We start from the raw sequence: 24,990 nt of genomic DNA on the forward strand, positions 1-24,990 counted from the left end.
ACTAAAAATTTAACCATTACACTGAAAATTTATCCATTATACTAAAAATTTAACCATTACACTGAAAATTTAACCATTATACTAAAAATTTATACCATTATACTAAAAATTTAACCATTACACTGAAAATTTAACCATTATACTGAAAATTTAACCATTACACTGAAAATTTATCCATTATACTAAAAATTTAACCATTATACTAAAAATTTAACCATTACACTAAAAATTTAACCATTATACTAAAAATTTAACCATTACACTGAAAATTTAACCATTATACTAAAAATTTAACCATTATACTAAAAATTTATCCATTATACTAAAAATTTAACCATTACACTGAAAATTTAACCATTATACTAAAAATTTAACCATTACACTGAAAATTTATCCATTATACTAAAAATTTAACCATTACACTGAAAATTTAACCATTATACTAAAAATTTAACCATTATACTAAAAATTTAACCATTACACTGAAAATTTAACCATTATACTAAAAATTTAACCATTACACTGAAAATTTATCCATTATACTAAAAATTTAACCATTATACTAAAAATTTAACCATTACACTGAAAATTTAACCATTATACTAAAAATTTAACCATTACACTGAAAATTTAACCATTATACTAAAAATTTAACCATTATACTAAAAATTTAACCATTATACTAAAAATTTAACCATTACACTGAAAATTTAACCATTATACTAAAAATTTAACCATTATACTAAAAATTTAACCATTACACTGAAAATTTATCCATTATACTAAAAATTTAACCATTACACTGAAAATTTAACCATTATACTAAAAATTTAACCATTATACTAAAAATTTATCCATTATACTAAAAATTTATCCATTATACTAAAAATTTAACCATTACACTGAAAATTTAACCATTATACTAAAAATTTAACCATTATACTAAAAATTTAACCATTACACTGAAAATTTATCCATTATACTAAAAATTTAACCATTACACTTAAAATTTATCCATTATACTAAAAATTTAACCATTATACTAAAAATTTAACCATTACACTGAAAATTTATCCATTATACTGAAAATTTAAACATTACACTGAAAATTTATCCATTATACTAAAAATTTAACCATTATACTAAAAATTTAACCATTACACTGAAAATTTAACCATTATACTTAAAATTTAACCATTAAACTTAAAATTTATCCATTATACTAAAAATTTAACCATTATACTAAAAATTTATCCATTATACTAAAAATTTAACCATTATACTAAAAATTTAACCATTACACTGAAAATTTAACCATTATACTAAAAATTTAACCATTACACTGAAAATTTATCCATTATACTAAAAATTTAACCATTACACTGAAAATTTAACCATTATACTAAAAATTTAACCATTATACTAAAAATTTATCCATTATACTAAAAATTTATCCATTATACTAAAAATTTAACCATTACACTGAAAATTTAACCATTATACTAAAAATTTAACCATTATACTAAAAATTTAACCATTATACTAAAAATTTAACCATTATACTAAAAATTTAACCATTACACTGAAAATTTAACCATTATACTAAAAATTTAACCATTATACTAAAAATTTAACCATTATACTAAAAATTTAACCATTATACTAAAAATTTAACCATTATACTAAAAATTTATCCATTACACTGAAAATTTAACCATTACACTGAAAATTTAACCATTATACTAAAAATTTAACCATTATACTAAAAATTTATCCATTATACTAAAAATTTAACCATTACACTGAAAATTTAACCATTATACTAAAAATTTAACCATTACACTGAAAATTTATCCATTATACTAAAAATTTAACCATTATACTAAAAATTTAACCATTATACTAAAAATTTAACCATTACACTGAAAATTTAACCATTATACTAAAAATTTAACCATTACTACTAAAAATTTAACCATTATACTAAAAATTTAACCATTACACTGAAAATTTAACCATTATACTGAAAATTTAACCATTACACTGAAAATTTATCCATTATACTAAAAATTTAACCATTATACTAAAAATTTAACCATTACACTGAAAATTTAACCATTATACTGAAAATTTAACCATTACACTGAAAATTTATCCATTATACTAAAAATTTAACCATTATACTAAAAATTTAACCATTATACTAAAAATTTAACCATTACACTGAAAATTTAACCATTATACTAAAAATTTAACCATTATACTAAAAATTTATCCATTATACTAAAAATTTAACCATTACACTGAAAATTTAACCATTATACTAAAAATTTAACCATTATACTAAAAATTTATCCATTACTACTAAAAATTTAACCATTATACTAAAAATTTAACCATTACACTGAAAATTTAACCATTATACTAAAAATTTAACCATTATACTAAAAATTTAACCATTACACTGAAAATTTAACCATTATACTAAAAATTTAACCATTAAACTGAAAATTTATACATTATACTAAAAATTTAACCATTACACTGAAAATTTATCCATTATACTAAAAATTTAACCATTACACTGAAAATTTAACCATTATACTAAAAATTTAACCATTATACTAAAAATTTATCCATTATACTAAAAATTTATCCATTATACTAAAAATTTAACCATTACACTGAAAATTTAACCATTATACTAAAAATTTAACCATTATACTAAAAATTTAACCATTACACTGAAAATTTAACCATTATACTAAAAATTTAACCATTACACTGAAAATTTATCCATTATACTAAAAATTTAACCATTATACTAAAAATTTAACCATTATACTAAAAATTTAACCATTATACTGAAAATTTAACCATTATACTAAAAATTTAACCATTATACTAAAAATTTAAACATTACACTTAAAATTTAACCATTATAATAAAAATTTAACCATTACACTTAAAATTTATCCATTATACTAAAAATTTAACCATTACACTGAAAATTTAACCATTATACTAAAAATTTAACCATTATACTAAAAATTTATACCATTATACTAAAAATTTAACCATTACACTGAAAATTTAACCATTATACTAAAAATTTAACCATTACACTGAAAATTTAACCATTATACTAAAAATTTAACCATTATACTAAAAATTTATCCATTATACTAAAAATTTAACCATTACACTGAAAATTTAACCATTATACTAAAAATTTAACCATTATACTAAAAATTTAACCATTACACTGAAAATTTAACCATTATACTGAAAATTTAACCATTACACTGAAAATTTATCCATTATACTAAAAATTTAACCATTATACTAAAAATTTAACCATTACACTGAAAATTTAACCATTATACTGAAAATTTAACCATTACACTGAAAATTTATCCATTATACTAAAAATTTAACCATTATACTAAAAATTTAACCATTATACTAAAAATTTAACCATTATACTTAAAATTTAACCTTTACACTTAAAATTTATACATTATACTAAAAATTTAACCATTACACTGAAAATTTAACCATTATACTAAAAATTTAACCATTATACTAAAAATTTAACCATTATACTAAAAATTTAACCATTACACTGAAAATTTAACCATTATACTAAAAATTTAACCATTATACTAAAAATTTAACCATTACACTGAAAATTTAACCATTATACTGAAAATTTAACCATTACACTGAAAATTTATCCATTATACTAAAAATTTAACCATTATACTAAAAATTTAACCATTACACTGAAAATTTAACCATTATACTGAAAATTTAACCATTACACTGAAAATTTATCCATTATACTAAAAATTTAACCATTACACTGAAAATTTAACCATTATACTAAAAATTTAACCATTACACTGAAAATTTATCCATTATACTAAAAATTTAACCATTACACTTAAAATTTAACCATTATACTAAAAATTTAACCATTATACTAAAAATTTATCCATTATACTAAAAATTTATCCATTATACTAAAAATTTAACCATTACACTGAAAATTTATCCATTATACTAAAAATTTAACCATTATACTAAAAATTTAACCATTACACTGAAAATTTAACCATTATACTGAAAATTTAACCATTACACTGAAAATTTATCCATTATACTAAAAATTTAACCATTATACTAAAAATTTAACCATTACTCTGAATATTTAACCATTATACTGAACATTTAACCATTTCACTGAATTTTTATCCATTAAACTAAAAATTGTACCATTATACTAAAAATTTAACCATTATACTGAAAATTTAACCATTACACTGAAAATTTATCCATTATACTAAAAATTTAACCATTATACTAAAAATTTAACCATTATACTAAAAATTTATCCATTATACTAAAAATTTAACCATTACACTGAAAATTTAACCATTATACTAAAAATTTAACCATTACACTGAAAATTTATCCATTATACTAAAAATTTAACCATTACACTGAAAATTTAACCATTATACTAAAAATTTAACCATTATACTAAAAATTTATCCATTATACTAAAAATTTATCCATTATACTAAAAATTTAACCATTACACTGAAAATTTAACCATTATACTAAAAATTTAACCATTATACTAAAAATTTATCCATTATACTAAAAATTTATCCATTATACTAAAAATTTAACCATTATACTAAAAATTTAACCATTATACTAAAAATTTAACCATTACACTGAAAATTTAACCATTATACTGAAAATTTAACCATTACACTGAAAATTTATCCATTATACTAAAAATTTAACCATTACACTTAAAATTTAACCATTATACTGAAAATTTAACCATTATACTAAAAATTTAACCATTATACTAAAAATTTAACCATTACACTGAAAATTTAACCATTATACTAAAAATTTAACCATTACACTGAAAATTTATCCATTATACTAAAAATTTAACCATTACACTGAAAATTTAACCATTATACTAAAATTTAACCATTATACTAAAAATTTATCCATTATACTAAAAATTTAACCATTACACTGAAAATTTAACCATTATACTAAAAATTTAACCATTACACTGAAAATTTATCCATTAGACTAAAAATTTAACCATTAAACTCAAAATTTAACCATTAGACTAAAAATTTAACCATTATACTGAAAATTTAACCATTACACTGAAAATTTATCCATTATACTAAAAATTTAACCATTATACTAAAAATTTATCCATTATACTAAAAATTTAACCATTATACTAAAAATTTAACCATTATACTAAAAATTTATCCATTATACTAAAAATTTAACCATTACACTGAAAATTTAACCATTATACTAAAAATTTAACCATTACACTAAAAATTTAACCATTACACTGAAAATTTAACCATTATACTAAAAATTTAACCATTATACTAAAAATTTATCCATTATACTAAAAATTTAACCATTACACTGAAAATTTAACCATTATACTAAAAATTTATCCATTATACTAAAAATTTAACCATTATACTAAAAATTTAACCATTATACTAAAAATTTAACCATTAAACTGAAAATTTAACCATTATACTAAAAATTTAACCATTATACTGAAAATTTAACCATTATACTAAAAATTTAACCATTATACTAAAAATTTAACCATTATACTAAAAATTTAACCATTATACTAAAAATTTATCCATTATACTAAAAATTTAACCATTATACTAAAAATTTAACCATTATACTAAAAATTTAACCATTATACTAAAAATTTAACCATTATACTAAAAATTTAACCATTATACTGAAAATTTAACCATTATACTAAAAATTTAACCATTATACTAAAAATTTAACCATTATACTAAAAATTTAACCATTACACTGAAAATTTAACCATTATACTAAAAATTTAACCATTATACTAAAAATTTATCCATTATACTAAAAATTTAACCATTACACTGAAAATTTAACCATTATACTAAAAATTTAACCATTACACTGAAAATTTAACCATTATACTAAAAATTTAACCATTACACTGAAAATTTATCCATTATACTAAAAATTTAACCATTACACTGAAAATTTAACCATTATACTAAAAATTTAACCATTATACTAAAAATTTATCCATTATACTAAAAATTTAACCATTATACTAAAAATTTAACCATTATACTGAAAATTTAACCATTATACTAAAAATTTAACCATTATACTAAAAATTTAACCATTATACTAAAAATTTAACCATTAAACTTAAAATTTAACCATTATACTAAAAATTTAACCATTATACTAAAAATTTATCCATTATACTAAAAATTTAACCATTATACTAAAAATTTAACCATTATACTAAAAATTTAACCATTATACTAAAAATTTAACCATTATACTAAAAATTTAACCATTATACTAAAAATTTAACCATTATACTAAAAATTTAACCATTATACTAAAAATTTAACCATTATACTAAAAATTTAACCATTATACTGAAAATTTAACCATTATACTAAAAATTTAACCATTACACTGAAAATTTAACCATTATACTAAAAATTTAACCATTATACTAAAAATTTAACCATTATACTAAAAATTTAACCATTACACTGAAAATTTAACCATTATACTAAAAATTTAACCATTATACTAAAAATTTATCCATTATACTAAAAATTTAACCATTATACTAAAAATTTAACCATTATACTGAAAATTTAACCATTATACTAAAAATTTAACCATTACACTGAAAATTTAACCATTATACTAAAAATTTAACCATTATACTAAAAATTTAACCATTATACTAAAAATTTAACCATTACACTGAAAATTTAACCATTATACTAAAAATTTAACCATTATACTAAAAATTTAACCATTACACTGAAAATTTAACCATTATACTAAAAATTTAACCATTATACTAAAAATTTATCCATTATACTAAAAATTTAACCATTACACTGAAAATTTAACCATTATACTAAAAATTTAACCATTATACTAAAAATTTAACCATTATACTAAAAATTTAACCATTACACTGAAAATTTAACCATTATACTAAAAATTTAACCATTATACTAAAAATTTAACCATTACACTGAAAATTTAACCATTATACTAAAATTTAACCATTATACTAAAATTTATCCATTATACTAAAAATTTAACCATTACACTGAAAATTTAACCATTATACTAAAAATTTAACCATTATACTAAAAATTTAACCATTACACTGAAAATTTAACCATTATACTAAAAATTTAACCATTACACTGAAAATTTAACCATTATACTAAAAATTTAACCATTATACTAAAAATTTATCCATTATACTAAAAATTTAACCATTATACTAAAAATTTAACCATTATACTAAAAATTTAACCATTATACTAAAAATTTATCCATTATACTAAAAATTTAACCATTACACTGAAAATTTAACCATTATACTAAAAATTTAACCATTATACTAAAAATTTAACCATTATACTAAAAATTTAACCATTATACTAAAAATTTAACCATTATACTAAAAATTTAACCATTACACTGAAAATTTAACCATTATACTAAAAATTTAACCATTATACTAAAAATTTAACCATTATACTAAAAATTTAACCATTACACTGAAAATTTAACCATTATACTAAAAATTTAACCATTATACTAAAAATTTATCCATTATACTAAAAATTTAACCATTATACTAAAAATTTAACCATTATACTAAAAATTTAACCATTATACTGAAAATTTAACCATTATACTAAAAATTTAACCATTATACTAAAAATTTATCCATTATACTAAAAATTTAACCATTATACTAAAAATTTAACCATTATACTAAAAATTTAACCATTACACTGAAAATTTAACCATTATACTAAAAATTTAACCATTACACTGAAAATTTAACCATTATACTAAAAATTTAACCATTATACTGAAAATTTAACCATTATACTAAAAATTTAACCATTATACTAAAAATTTAACCATTATACTAAAAATTTAACCATTATACTAAAAATTTAACCATTACACTGAAAATTTACCATTATACTAAAAATTTAACCATTATACTAAAAATTTAACCATTATACTAAAAATTTAACCATTATACTAAAAATTTAACCATTATACTGAAAATTTAACCATTATACTAAAAATTTAACCATTACACTGAAAATTTAACCATTATACTAAAAATTTAACCATTATACTAAAAATTTAACCATTACACTGAAAATTTAACCATTATACTAAAAATTTAACCATTATACTAAAAATTTATCCATTATACTAAAAATTTAACCATTACACTGAAAATTTAACCATTATACTAAAAATTTAACCATTATACTAAAAATTTATCCATTATACAAAAAATTTAACCATTACACTGAAAATTTAACCATTATACTAAAAATTTAACCATTATACTAAAAATTTAACCATAACACTGAAAATTTAACCATTATACTAAAAATTTAACAATTATACTAAAAATATATCCATTATAATAAAAATATAACCATTACACTGAAAATTTAACCATTATACTAAAAATTTAACCATTATACTAAAAATTTAACCATTATACTAAATATTTTACCATTTTACTAAAAATTTAACCATTACACTGAAAATTTATCCATTATACTAAAAATTTAACCATTATACTAAAAATTTATCCATTATACTAAAAATTTAACCATTATACTAAAAATTTAACCATTATACTAAAAATTTAACCATTATAATAAAAATTTATCAATTATAATAAAAATTAAACCATAATAATAAAAATTTAACCATTACACTGAAAATTTAACCATTATACTAAAAATTTAACCATTATACTAAAAATTTAACCATTATACTAAAAATTTAACCATTATACTAAAAATTTAACCATTATACTGAAAATTTAACCATTATACTAAAAATTTAACCATTACACTGAAAATTTAACCATTATACTAAAAATTTAACCATTATACTAAAAATATAACCATTATACTAAAAATTTAACCATTATACTGAAAATTTAACCATTATACTAAAAATTTAACCATTATACTAAAAATTTAACCATTATACTAAAAATTTAACCATTACACTGAAAATTTAACCATTATACTAAAAATTTAACCATTATACTAAAAATTTATCCATTATACTAAAAATTTAACCATTATACTAAAAATTTAACCATTATACTGAAAATTTAACCATTATACTAAAAATTTAACCATTATACTAAAATTTAACCATTATACTAAAAATTTAACCATTATACTAAAAATTTAACCATTATACTAAAAATTTAACCATTATACTAAAAATTTACCATTAACTAAAATTTAACCATTATACTAAAAATTTAACCATTATACTGAAAATTTATCCATTATACTAAAAATTTAACCATTATACTAAAAATTTACCATTATACTAAAAATTTAACCATTATACTAAAAATTTAACCATTATACTAAAAATTTAACCATTATACTGAAAATTTAACCATTATACTAAAAATTTAACCATTATACTAAAAATTTAACCATTATACTAAAAATTTAACCATTATACTAAAAATTTAACCATTATACTAAAAATTTAACCATTATACTAAAAATTTAACCATTATACTAAAAATTTAACCATTACACTGAAAATTTAACCATTATACTGAAAATTTAACCATTATACTAAAAATTTATCCATTATACTAAAAATTTAACCATTATACTAAAAATTTAACCATTACACTGAAAATTTAACCATTATACTAAAAATTTAACCATTATACTAAAAATTTATCAATTATACTAAAAATTTAACCATTATACTAAAAATTTAACCATTATACTGAAAATTTAACCATTATACTAAAAATTTAACCATTATACTAAAAATTTAACCATTATACTAAAAATTTAACCATTATACTAAAAATTTAACCATTATACTAAAAATTTAACCATTATACTAAAAATTTATCCATTATACTAAAAATTTAACCATTATACTAAAAATTTAACCATTATACTGAAAATTTATCCATTATACTAAAAATTTAACCATTATACTAAAAATTTATCCATTATACTAAAAATTTAACCATTATACTAAAAATTTAACCATTACACTGAAAATTTAACCATTATACTAAAAATTTAACCATTATACTAAAAATTTAACCATTATACTAAAAATTTAACCATTACACTGAAAATTTAACCATTATACTAAAAATTTAACCATTATACTAAAAATTTATCCATTATACTAAAAATTTAACCATTATACTAAAAATTTAACCATTATACTGAAAATTTAACCATTATACTAAAAATTTAACCATTATACTAAAAATTTAACCATTATACTAAAAATTTAACCATTATACTAAAAATTTAACCATTATACTAAAAATTTAACCATTATACTAAAAATTTAACCATTACACTGAAAATTTAACCATTATACTAAAAATTTAACCATTATACTGAAAATTTATCCATTATACTAAAAATTTAACCATTATACTAAAAATTTATCCATTATACTAAAAATTTAACCATTATACTAAAAATTTAACCATTATACTAAAAATTTAACCATTATACTAAAAATTTATCCATTATACTAAAAATTTAACCATTATACTAAAAATTTAACCATTATACTAAAAATTTAACCATTATACTAAAAATTTAACCATTATACTAAAAATTTAACCATTATACTAAAAATTTATCCATTATACTAAAAATTTAACCATTATACTAAAAATTTAACCATTATACTGAAAATTTATCCATTATACTAAAAATTTAACCATTATACTAAAAATTTATCCATTATACTAAAAATTTAACCATTATACTAAAAATTTAACCATTATACTAAAAATTTAACCATTATACTAAAAATTTAACCATTACACTGAAAATTTAACCATTATACTAAAAATTTAACCATTATACTAAAAATTTATCCATTATACTAAAAATTTAACCATTATACTAAAAATTTAACCATTATACTAAAAATTTAACCATTATACTAAAAATTTAACCATTATACTAAAAATTTAACCATTATACTGAAAATTTAACCATTATACTAAAAATTTAACCATTACACTGAAAATTTAACCATTATACTAAAAATTTAACCATTATACTAAAAATTTAACCATTATACTAAAAATTTAACCATTACACTGAAAATTTAACCATTATACTAAAAATTTAACCATTATACTAAAAATTTATCCATTATACTAAAAATTTAACCATTATACTAAAAATTTAACCATTATACTAAAAATTTAACCATTATACTAAAAATTTAACCATTATACTAAAAATTTAACCATTACACTGAAAATTTAACCATTATACTAAAAATTTAACCATTATACTAAAAATTTAACCATTATACTAAAAATTTAACCATTATACTAAAAATTTAACCATTATACTAAAAATTTAACCATTATACTAAAAATTTAACCATTATACTAAAAATTTATCCATTATACTAAAAATTTAACCATTATACTAAAAATTTAACCATTATACTAAAAATTTAACCATTATACTAAAAATTTAACCATTACACTGAAAATTTAACCATTATACTAAAAATTTAACCATTATACTAAAAATTTAACCATTACACTGAAAATTTAACCATTATACTAAAAATTTAACCATTATACTAAAAATTTATCCATTATACTAAAAATTTAACCATTACACTGAAAATTTAACCATTATACTAAAAATTTAACCATTATACTAAAAATTTATCCATTATACTAAAAATTTAACCATTACACTGAAAATTTAACCATTATACTAAAAATTTATCCATTATACTAAAAATTTAACCATTATACTAAAAATTTAACCATTATACTAAAAATTTAACCATTACACTGAAAATTTAACCATTATACTAAAAATTTAACCATTATACTAAAAATTTATCCATTATACTAAAAATTTAACCATTATACTAAAAATTTAACCATTATACTAAAAATTTAACCATTATACTAAAAATTTAACCATTATACTAAAAATTTAACCATTACACTGAAAATTTATCCATTATACTAAAAATTTAACCATTACACTGAAAATTTAACCATTATACTAAAAATTTAACCATTACACTGAAAATTTAACCATTATACTAAAAATTTAACCATTATACTAAAAATTTAACCATTACACTGAAAATTTAACCATTATACTAAAAATTTAACCATTATACTAAAAATTTATCCATTATACTAAAAATTTAACCATTACACTGAAAATTTAACCATTATACTAAAAATTTAACCATTATACTAAAAATTTATCCATTATACTAAAAATTTAACCATTACACTGAAAATTTAACCATTATACTAAAAATTTATCCATTATACTAAAAATTTAACCATTATACTAAAAATTTAACCATTATACTAAAAATTTAACCATTACACTGAAAATTTAACCATTATACTAAAAATTTAACCATTATACTAAAAATTTATCCATTATACTAAAAATTTAACCATTATACTAAAAATTTAACCATTATACTAAAAATTTAACCATTATACTAAAAATTTAACCATTATACTAAAAATTTAACCATTATACTAAAAATTTAACCATTATACTAAAAATTTAACCATTATACTAAAAATTTAACCATTATACTAAAAATTTAACCATTATACTAAAAATTTAACCATTATACTAAAAATTTAACCATTACACTGAAAATTTAACCATTATACTAAAAATTTAACCATTATACTAAAAATTTAACCATTACACTGAAAATTTAACCATTATACTAAAAATTTAACCATTATACTAAAAATTTATCCATTATACTAAAAATTTAACCATTACACTGAAAATTTAACCATTATACTAAAAATTTAACCATTATACTAAAAATTTATCCATTATACTAAAAATTTAACCATTACACTGAAAATTTAACCATTATACTAAAAATTTATCCATTATACTAAAAATTTAACCATTATACTAAAAATTTAACCATTACACTGAAAATTTAACCATTATACTAAAAATTTAACCATTACACTGAAAATTTATCCATTATACTAAAAATTTAACCATTATACTAAAAATTTAACCATTATACTAAAAATTTAACCATTACACTGAAAATTTAACCATTATACTAAAAATTTAACCATTATACTAAAAATTTAACCATTACACTGAAAATTTAACCATTATACTAAAAATTTAACCATTATACTAAAAATTTATCCATTATACTAAAAATTTAACCATTACACTGAAAATTTAACCATTATACTAAAAATTTATCCATTATACTAAAAATTTAACCATTATACTAAAAATTTAACCATTATACTAAAAATTTAACCATTACACTGAAAATTTAACCATTATACTAAAAATTTAACCATTATACTAAAAATTTAACCATTACACTGAAAATTTAACCATTATACTAAAAATTTAACCATTATACTAAAAATTTAACCATTACACTGAAAATTTAACCATTATACTAAAAATTTAACCATTATACTAAAAATTTATCCATTATACTAAAAATTTAACCATTACACTGAAAATTTAACCATTATACTAAAAATTTAACCATTATACTAAAAATTTAACCATTACACTAAAAATTTTCTTGATTACCAATATATTTTTGTACTTCCTCAAAATTTATCATTTAAAAAAGTGATACAAATTAGGTTTAATTTAAGATTTTTTCTAATAAATCAAATAGCACTGTATCACAAAAGGTTTGATATTCATAATACTTAATATTATTATTGTTTAAAAATACTTTTATTACCATTTTTTTAAAATATTCAAGTTAACTCATTTTTATTTTAAAATTTGCAGAAAAAATAATTGCAAGTTATTTTATAATTTTTATTTTGTTTTATCTTTTTATTTTTTGTTAGGTAACAATATTATTAAGTATGTTTTAAAGTTAGTTTAAATATTAAAGGAAGAAATAAAAAAAGTTGTTAACACAAAAGAAATGAGAAGCATGAGTCTCTGATTTACCAATGACAATGACCTAAAAGCAATTGTTTTACTTTTACCAAGACAGTTCAAGTTTAAGCTCAGTGTGTTTCAACTATCTTGAAACTAATATAATTAAATGTGAACCAAGGATTACCATTATTCAATAAATACTTAAAATTAAAGTTAAAAACTTTTTTTTATATGTGAAAAATTAACTATTATTAGAATCATTTTTAGTTTTTTTGTTGCTCAAAAGTGATAAATTGTAAAAATGATCATTCTACAGAACAATAATAACAATCTTCAAAGATCAATTATACTAAAGAATAATCTTACCTTATAACCATTATCTTGTTTAGGATTATGTGATGCAGTTACCATCACACCAGCTGCACATTTGTATTTAAGTACAGAGAATGGCTAAATAGATTTTTCAGAAAATAAATAGAATAGATATAATTAATTAAATTCTTAAATATTTTAACCTTTCTAACTGCACCTATCCATAAAAAAAGATTTAAAAATGAATAAACAAAAAGGATTAGAAATCGACCAAAATAACAAGTTTTGATATTATTAGATTTGACTGAATTTCAGAGCAAAGACTTCCTTATCCAATTCTTGAGAAAAAGTCCATTTTATTATTTAGCTTTTTTTAAACAATTTATCAAAACAATCATGGTCGTTAGTTGACAATAATTTTACTACTAACATAACGCGCTATTTGTATTTATAAAAGTAGAAAATGGATTTTTTCAATCCAAATTTACATTCATATGAAGTTTAAATAAGATCTCAGAGTTGATGTTTCAGATCTCAGTGTTGATGGGTAATATCCTTTGATTCGCAAAGACTCCAATAGTCACATGCTTGGCTTGGGGGTATACATACACATCAGTTCATTTATTTGTTGTGAAATCAGATTCTAATCTTTTGACCATTCTTTTATGCGCTTTCACTTAGCACCCCTACACTCTATCACCTTTCTCTTTGTTCTTTAGCATTCTCCTTTTTCCCAAGACTTGTTGTTATTGGAGACTTTAATGCTCATCACACTGAATGGCTTGGCTCTGAGGCCACTGACCCTGCTGGCACTAAAACTCATAACTTCTGTATTTCTTGATCTCTTATTCATATTGTTAACTTTGTGACTCGTTTTCGTGACAACCTTAATCATTTATCTTCACTCACTAATTTATGTCTCGCCTCTGATCCTAGCTTGTGCTCAGTCTCCTTTTTCTCCCTTAGGTGGTTCTGACCATGCAATGATCTTATTAAATCTTCATCTCATACTTCCATTTTGGACTCGCAAGGAAGTAACCTCCATGGTTTTCACCTTCTTGTGCAGCTGCTATATCTAATTGTAATCATTTTTTTCATCATTTCAAAAAAACAACTCTCTTGAGAACCAACAGTTATTTATTATTGCAAGAAATCGATGTAAAAAGGTGCTGTCTGATGCTAAGCTCCATTATTCTTAGTTCACGAAATCTCGCATCTTATCTCAGAAGTTAGGCTCTAGAGACTTTTGAAAAATTTTCAGCAGTGTTGTTAACAAGGGTAGGTCTAACATTTCATCTCTCATTCACTGGACTGATCTTATTGCCTCTCCCAAGGATAAGGCAGAACTACTTGCAAAGAACTTTTCTTTTAATTCAACTCTTGAATCTAACTTCATTATCTTCTTTTCATTCCAATTAAACAGTTTAATCCATTATTAGACATTCAAATCACTCTAGCTTCCATTGCTAAAGTCATATCCCAATTAAACTCTTCTACAGCTTGTGGTCCAGACAACATTCTGTTTGGCATGTCAGTCTTCTCCATAAGCTTGTTTTATATGGTGCATCTGGTAAAGTTTTTGAGATTATCAAATTGTTTCTTTCTAACCACTTTATTAAAGTCATCCTCGAAGGACTGCAAATAATTATCGCAATACCCTCTCACTGAGTCCTCTTTTTTACATCTTCTTGGATTATCATTTACTACTGACCTTTCACGGAAACCATATATACAATCAATTGCTAAATTATCAACCGCTAAGGTTGTTTCTCTTTATTGTGCTTGCCATTTTCTATCTCCTGATTTCATTCTCTACCTCTAAAAATCTCTTATTTGTCCTTGTATGGAATACTGTTGTTATATTTGGGCTGGTTCTTCTAATGATTTTCTTTCTCTTTTAGGCAAGGTCCAAAAATGCATTGTAAACACTCTATCTGCTGAGCTTGAGTCTCTTTCCAATTGTTGTAAAGTTGCATCTCTTTCTCTTTTCTATAAATACACAGACATTGCTCAAAAGAGCTATCATCTCTAGTTCTGTCACAGACATTGCTCAAAAGAGCTATCATCTCTAGTTTCGTCACAGACATTGCTCAAAAGAGCTATCATCTTTAGTTCCGTCAACTAAAACTCATTCTCCTTTGACTAGTTATTCAGCAAAGTCCGATTCATTTACTGTATTGGTCCTTGCATGCTCTAAAAACTTTTATTTGTCTAGTTTTTTTCCCCACACTTCAACTCTCTCCCACTTTCATGTTTTCCTGACTCATACAACCTTCAAGTCTTTTGTCAACTGTTTCCTTACTCTATAACTCTTTTTTTTTTTTCCAGTAATAAACTTAATAGTGGTTGCTTGCAGCCTTGTTGGGAGTGAATTGCAGCCTTGTTGAGAGTGAATTGCAGCCTTGTTGAGAGTGAATTGCAGCCTTGTTGAGAGTGAAAAAAAAAAAAAAAAGAATATAAAAAAAATATGTGAAGAAATTTAACACTTTTTTTCAAGATTTAAGATATGAGATAAGAAGATAAGATAAGAAGAAATTTGATTAGAAAATTTTTATCAATAGTAATATTAATTTTATTTGTTTTTACTACCATTATAGAAGATATTTTCCATTAAAAATGATTAATTTGAGTGAATTATTCAAATTCTTTATATAAAAGTTTTCAAGTTAATGGCATTTACACAAGCAAAAATATTGACAATTGATTTCTTATCTAAAAATAGATTCAAGAAGAAGAGTAAAAAGAAAATGACTAAAACTCAACTTAAACTCTTTTATTAATAAAAATCAATGATGATGATGATAACAATTACCACCACCACCACCACCACCACCACCACCACCACCACCACCACCACCACCACCACCACCACCACCACCACCACCACCATCATCATCATCATCATCATCATCATTATCATCATCATTAATAATGTATAACTATAACAACAAAAACATTGTGACATACCCAACCTTGTATTGTAAAAAACCTTGTATTGTAAAAAATACAAAAATACTTACAACATATGGAGTGGGGACAATATCAGAAAATAAATACACTTTAACCCCAGCGTTAAGAAAAACGGAAGCAGCCAACCTTGCAAATCTGAAAGAGAACATAAGAAACTGATAAAATAATAAAATTTATTAGACAGCTTTTTTTATAAATACTATCAAAATGTTTTTACGTTAACCATTATTTATAACACTTTATATTTATACTTATAAATATATTGACACCAAGAAGAAAATAAAAATAAAATGACTAAAACCCAACTTAAACTTTTTTATTAATAAAAATCAATGATGATGATGACAGCGATGAAATGAACCACCACCACCATCATCATCAATAATGAAGACAATTGTAACAATAAAAACATGTAGTAGTAGTGTAGTGGTAGAGCGCTTGCCTTATAAGTGATAAGTTTCAAGTTCAAACCTCACCATGCCCCTGGAAGTATCGTGCTCAACTTGTTTCTCTGCACAGCAGCCTTGTTCATCAAGATTCCTATTTTAGAGTTATAGAGTTAAGAGAGGGTTAACACACAACTAAAAGTAGCCTCCTTGACTGAAGTGGCCTTCATGGCTTTGAGGAGGTGAACTGAAATAATAATTAAAAAAAAAACAAAGCTATTAAAACATATAAAGCTATTAAACTATTAACTCAGAACATATAAACTCCATACTTTGAACATATAAACTCCATACTTTTAAATAATAATTAAAAAAAAAACAAAGCTATTAAACTATTAACTCAGAACATATAAACTCCATACTTTGAAACTTTTATATATATATAAAAAGAAGTAAATAAAATACAAAATAATTTAATTTTCAGAAAAAATAAAAACAAAATAAATATTTAAAAAAAAATGAAGAAAAAAAAGGAAAAAGGTTTAGTAAAAGGAAATGTTTATTGAAGTAAAAAAATTTAAAAATAACACAAAATGTTGTCCACTTTCAATGCAGATGCTATCACAACATACCTATGATACATACCATATCACAACATACCTGTGACTATTATGACGGGCATCATGACCAATAACTACACCATCAGATTTAAAGTTAGAAAATTCTTTGAAAAGATATGCACAAAGACCCTGAAAATAAAAATTGTTTAAATTATTTAAAACAAAAATTTTAACAGACAATAAAAACAAAGACAAAAAAATGAACTTGATTTATTCTATTCTATATTTATTCTATACATTATAAAACAATATACTTGCGTTGTTTGAATAACAGTCAAGTCATTCATTCTAGAAAATCCTGCACCCATAGCTGCTCTGAGTCCTGACAAAAATTATAACAATTAAACAACAAACATGCTTTAAATATCCTTATATTTATCTATATGATTTTATGTAGATCATATATGATTTTACGTAGATCATATATGATTTTATGTAGATCATATGTGATTCTCAACTTGATTCTATCATCTTAAACCTAAAATCATGATCACACTAACTTAATGTTAAATAATTTTAAAAATGTATATAGAGGTGACAAGATATAAAGATGGTGTGATAGCTACTGCAGTTAAGCCATTGACGATTACTTTTTTTTTAAATACATTTAAAAATTTTAAAAAAACGTTTTAAAAATACTGCAATTAAGCCATCATGTTGATTGTTATTTTTAAAAATACATTAATAAATTCAATTCATGATTTTAACAATGTTTAAACCATGAATAGCCCTTAGATTTGAGATACATGCATACACTAGGTACACTTAGGGGACACACAGGTACATGTATAATTAAGTTATAAATAAACTAATCCATACTTATGATATATAGTTACGAGACAAATTAATAGAGTCTATTGTCATAAAGGTTGCATTGTCATTTGTAGTTTAAGTCACATTGTTTAAAAACAGCAAACCAATAGTTAGTCTAAGACTAACAAAGAACATCAAACCACAGGTTAGTGTAAGACTAACTCATGGTTATGGTCATCAAACCATGAGTTAGTCTAACACTAACCTGTGGTTTGATGTTCTTTAAACTATGCAACATTTTGCTCATGATATTTAAAAAAAAATTGTCAAAAATCAGCTTGTATTTCACTATTAAGTTGGGAGTTACTAGAAAAAAAGAATAGAGTTATAGAGCAAGGTAACAGTTGACAGAAGACTTAAAAAGTTAAAGGTTGTATGAGTCAGGAAAACATGAAGATGGCAGAGAGTTTCTAAGAGTTGAAAACATGAAGATGGCAGAGAGTTTCTAAGAGTTGAAAAAAACTAGACAAAGTGCATGCACTGAAGTGCAGGGAAAAAAGTGCATGCACTTTGTCTAGTTTTTTTCCCTGCACTTCAACTTTACAGATTTAGCAAAAGACAGATTAAGTAAAAGAATGAGACTTTGGTGAATGATGAGTCAAGCAAGCATGAGTTTTAGTTGGAACTAGATGGAACTAGAGATGGTAGCTTCCATGCATCCATGATAGCATTTGTAGAAAAGAGAAAGAGATGCAGCTTTATGAGGATGGGAAAGAGGCTCAAGCTTAGCAGATAGAACAGGTCCATCTACATTTATAATGCATTTGAACCTTGTCTAGAAGAGAAAGATCATCATTAGAAGAACCAGCCTAAATATGACAACAGTTTTCCATACAGGGATGATTATGAGATTTGTAGAGGTAGGGAATAGAATCAGGTAAGAGAAAATGGCAAGTACGATAAAGAGAAGCAACCTCAGCAGATGCTAATTTAGCAATCGATTGTATATATGGTTTCCATGAAAGGTCAGTAGTTAACAATAATCCAAGAAGACATAAATAAGAAGACTCAATGAGAGGGTTGCCATTCGTTAATATAGGAATGTCGTCAGTACTGCGATAGTTGTTTGCAGTAAATAACTGAGTTTTGTTGGAGTTAAAACTTACAAGCCACTGTTAAAGTTGTTAAAGAACTGAGATCAGATTCAAGATGCTGACTCTAAGCAATCGAAGAGAGAAGACTTTTTGTCAAGATAGGAATATAAAGTTGAGAGTCATCAGCATAAGAGCCACTTTAGATGTAAGGTTGTCGGGAAGATCATTAATGTAGATAAGAAACAAAACAGGACCAAGGATAGAACCTTGAGGTACCCCAGAAGTTACTGGAAATAAAGAAGAGTGTTGGCCTTCAAGGATGACTTTAATAAAGTGGTCAGAAAAAAACGATAAGATAAAAACTTATAAAGATAAACCATATGTAACAAGCTTTAAAAATCAGATCAATCAGTTTAAAAAAACCCTAATATCACTATCACATATAATATCACTGCTTGCTAACTGTAAGTTTAAGCTTAGCAATTTAAAGTTAGGCAACTTGCCTGCAAAATGGCAAAACACAGGACAAATTATTGAAACCTTACGGCATCAACAATAACAAGTAAGAATAGATGGGAGCCATAGACACACTACAAAATTGAAAATTTTTACAAGAAATATTCCGATCGATGAGAAGCCATATTATTCCCAGTCATTTCTCTGAATATCCTCCAATAGCATCATCAGAAACTCGACTTGAAAATTCACAAAACAATATACCAATTAAATCTCCCTTACCTCCCGAACCAATAATACCACCAAACAACTCTTCATCTCCACCAATAAAGTTTTCTGCAACAATTAATCCACCTGAACAACTGAACCCTACAATAACTGAACCCCCTACAACAACTGAACAACCTATGAGAAGATCAATAAGAACAAGAAATATATCTATAAGGTTAAAAGACTATATATTGTAATTAAAAAAAGAGTTTGTATTAAATGCCACATTTACGCAATTATCATTAATTACATATTAATTTCAAAGTATGATATTTAGTTTATTATACATTATATATATATATATACTGCATTTCATGATTTAGTCTAATGGCAGAAGAGAACAAAATTTATCTTTTCTTTGAGTTATTATACAATAACAAAGCTTTTTTTAATGGCGATATCCATCTAGTAGCACGATGCCTAACCTTTTCTAAAATAATAATTTCATTCTCAAGATATGGAGACCATACCGATACAACAAATTCAAATGAGGACCTCACAATTATATTCACAAGTTGTGAATATAATTTTTAGTAATTCACTTTTAAAACCTAGAAATGTATTCTTTAACATACCCAAAACATTACTTACTCTACTTCCACATCAAGATTTTTTTTTCAATGACAGTGTAACTTTAAGGTGATTTTGTATAAAATAAATTCTTTTTGGGTTGTTTTTGCTAAAGTTCATAATTAAACACTTCTAAAAATTAAACTAACAGCCATTCAATAAAGTTATCAGAGATTTTTGTAGAATTTTAAAAATTGTTTACATTTTGGAAATTCATAGCTAAATCTTGCACAACCCTTTCTAGAATATAAGTATATAATAATTCTATTTACCATCTTCTTTTTTTAGAATTTCGTTGGAGAGAAAAACAAATAAATGAAGTGGAGGAGTTTTGATTTAGGTAAAGGAAAACAATATAATTAACATTAGGAATGATCAGTGATAAAGAAATCATAACAAAATTTTTAAGAAAAGTAATACTCTATTTTGTGTGGCAGAAAATCTTAGCTCCGTTTTACACAAAATATTATTCACGGTATAAGGTAGCAAAAACAAGAAAATTAATTTCATAATTGTAGATTTAAAATGAACAGTTAAATTTGTTGTATAGTATAGTAAAAATCATTATTCACCAAAATTTACCAACATAATTTTAGTGGTAAATGGGTAAAACAATTTTACCGATTTACCTGTAAATTTTCAGTAAATGCTTAACCCTAGTTTAGATGTAAAAATTTTCATTATCATTAAAGTCATTAGCAATAAAATATTTTTTTTTATTGCTAATGACATTCTATAAGTTTTGCAACATTCAATAATAAAAACAATAATTTTATAGAAAAACAATAATTTCATAGGCAAATTTATAAACAAGATGTTGTAATTCAGTAATTGTAAAACAATAATTCTTTAAACAAATTTATAAACAAAATGCTGAATACAAGTTCAGTTTTTGAGATTATGAAATTGATGATGATTTTAATGACATACAACAAATCATTATTACTTTCTTTTAAAAAGTTATTTAATAAAAATTATATAAAAAAAATTTACTGATTTTAATCAAAAAATCACCAACAACAATATTATTAATGTCAGTAAAATTACTTATTTTACAAAATTTTAAAGTTGATACTAGCCATTTGAATATGGAGATTTTGTAACAAGCCAAAAATGAAAACATCTTCTCCATCATATTAAGACTTATCTCCATCATATTGAGACTTATATCACTTATTTTATATTCAGACGCAATTTACAACTAAATAAAGAAACTAAATTTACAATGTAAAATAATATTTAAAAAAAATACAAACCCGCTGTTCCAAATTCTAGCCTTGTCAAAATTTTTTTCTCTAACTCAACATAGTTATGAGATAATACTAGACTTTTGATTTCATTGAATGTACTTTCATTCTAAAATACATTAACTATATGTGAAATATAAAAAACATAGTAGTGCATAACATATAATACATAACATTAAATCATAGAGTAATCCTAAAACATAAAAGTAAAACAAAAAAATTTTATTATATATATATATATATATATATATATATATATATATATATATATATATATATATATATATATATATATATATATATATATATATATATATATATATATATATATATAAATATAACAATGATTGGTTTATTTCATTAAATAGTTGCACTTTTACAAGAGCTTAAAATTGATTGTGCATTTATTATAGATTATATAATTATAGATAACAAACCTTGTTTGTTATATATATATATATATATATATATATATATATATATATATATATATATATATATATATATTTTAAATGTTGACGTCTTGTACAAGAATATATATATTAACTACTTTAAAACATCAGATAATATGAATTCTTTCAATACTAAATAATTTATTTGAAATTTTTGCCAGATTATAGGCACCAGCATCATCAGCATATAATACAATATAATTACAAAAATTGTGACCGTTAAATAACAACTAAAAATTTTTAAATTTTTAAATTTTGACTTCACCTTTATAATGGTTTCTTTTACTTAAATATGAAAAAAATGAAGTCCAAAAATTTGTTTTAACATATTGTTCATTGTCAAAATTCATACCATCATACATTGGAGAATATTGATATTTTTGTATCTCCAAGACTTCACAGACATTTTTCTTTTAAATTATTTAGCCTAAACTTTAAATGTTTCTGCTTTATCCCATTCAATGTCCTCATTGCAATTTACTTTATGCAAAGCTAATGCAGACTGGTTTAACTTGCCTTCAGTCAAAAAATTTTTGGTTGATTCACCGAAATACACTTTGGAGCATTTGCACCTAATTAAATAGGTTTCTGGTTGGCTGTTGTGTGGTAATTTTGATTTATTTTTAGACATTAATAGTATTTTTAGATTAGCATCTGATTTAAAAACAATTCTGTAGCCAGCTTTTCTGAATACTCTTCTAAGCCTGGGAGATATTATTGGTATCCATGGTAAAGAGATCATAGGAAGGTTATTAGAGTTTGATAGAATTTCATATTTATTTGCTAAACGTTTTTTTCAAAACTGATAAGAAATATCTTTAAGCACTTTTTCATTGTACCCATTTTTAGTAAACACTTAAGTTAAAAAATTTATCTCATCTTTTAATTGTAACAACTTAAAATTAAAATCAAAAATTAAATTTAACAATTGTAAACAACTGTTAACAAAAGTTAACAATAGAGGAAATCAATTTGGATTAACCATTTAAGCGCTTGTTTGTCATAATTTATATTTTAATATTATTTTTAACTATTTTTACTGATGGTTTCCCATCCCAATACAAAAATCGATTTATACTGTCAGCTCTTCCCATCATTCAAACAGAACGGAATCTTGGTAGCTTGTCCTGGCATTATTTTGCAACCAGTCACAGTAAAGGCGCAGTCTTTATTGTGACTGATGGTATTGGTGGGGAGATGGTATTGGTGGGGAACTCAAGCGGATGGCAAAAACATTGGTCATGTCTGAAAGGGCAACAATGCGCTGTCTTGTTTGACCAGAGAAAATTCAAGTAGGTGACATTTTTATTATTCTTATATTATATTGCATTCTTTTTTACAAGATCATTATATTGTCAGTGATGTTAAAGCCTTGTATAATTTATTTTGTTTTATTCTTTTTTTTAGATTATTCCCTAACCTAATGAAAAGATTGTTGCGGAGTCAGTAGAAAATTGGTACTTTGGTCAACCTTTGCAATGTGTTTCCAATCTTCAGCAAAAACACTTCATTCATGTAGCTTGTGAAAGTATTGTCTCAATCGCTTGTTCAGCTAAGAGCCAATACACATGTATAGATATGCATGCCTGAGTTTAGCAAAAAGTTCGGCAGATTTAAAATTGTTTAATATTCCTACAAAAGGTAAAAAATGATCAAACATATTTAATTCAAACTTTCAAAAGCATTTTCATCTTTTTAATTTTTTAGGTGGTGACCCTACTTCTATGCAGTGCATTCCAACAAATGATAAATCAT

At 22.4% G+C, this 24,990-nt stretch overlaps 1 protein-coding gene across 1 annotated transcript in view; it reads right to left on the reverse strand.

Moving 5' to 3' along the window:
* LOC100199039 (phosphopentomutase) overlaps nt 1–24,990 on the reverse strand; it is a 77,514-nt gene that overhangs the window by 36,909 nt on the left and 15,615 nt on the right. Inside the window, exons 2-6 of the mRNA XM_065813223.1 lie at nt 22,793–22,892; nt 18,648–18,715; nt 18,434–18,522; nt 17,438–17,522; nt 14,472–14,555 (exon numbers count right to left, since the gene is read on the reverse strand). Of these exons, the coding sequence (XP_065669295.1) occupies nt 14,472–14,555; nt 17,438–17,522; nt 18,434–18,522; nt 18,648–18,715; nt 22,793–22,892 (426 nt within the window). The remainder of the gene's footprint in view (nt 1–14,471; nt 14,556–17,437; nt 17,523–18,433; nt 18,523–18,647; nt 18,716–22,792; nt 22,893–24,990) is intronic.

The sequence above is a fragment of the Hydra vulgaris genome, chromosome 12, assembly GCF_038396675.1.
Source record: "Hydra vulgaris chromosome 12, alternate assembly HydraT2T_AEP".
NCBI lineage: Eukaryota > Metazoa > Cnidaria > Hydrozoa > Anthoathecata > Hydridae > Hydra > Hydra vulgaris.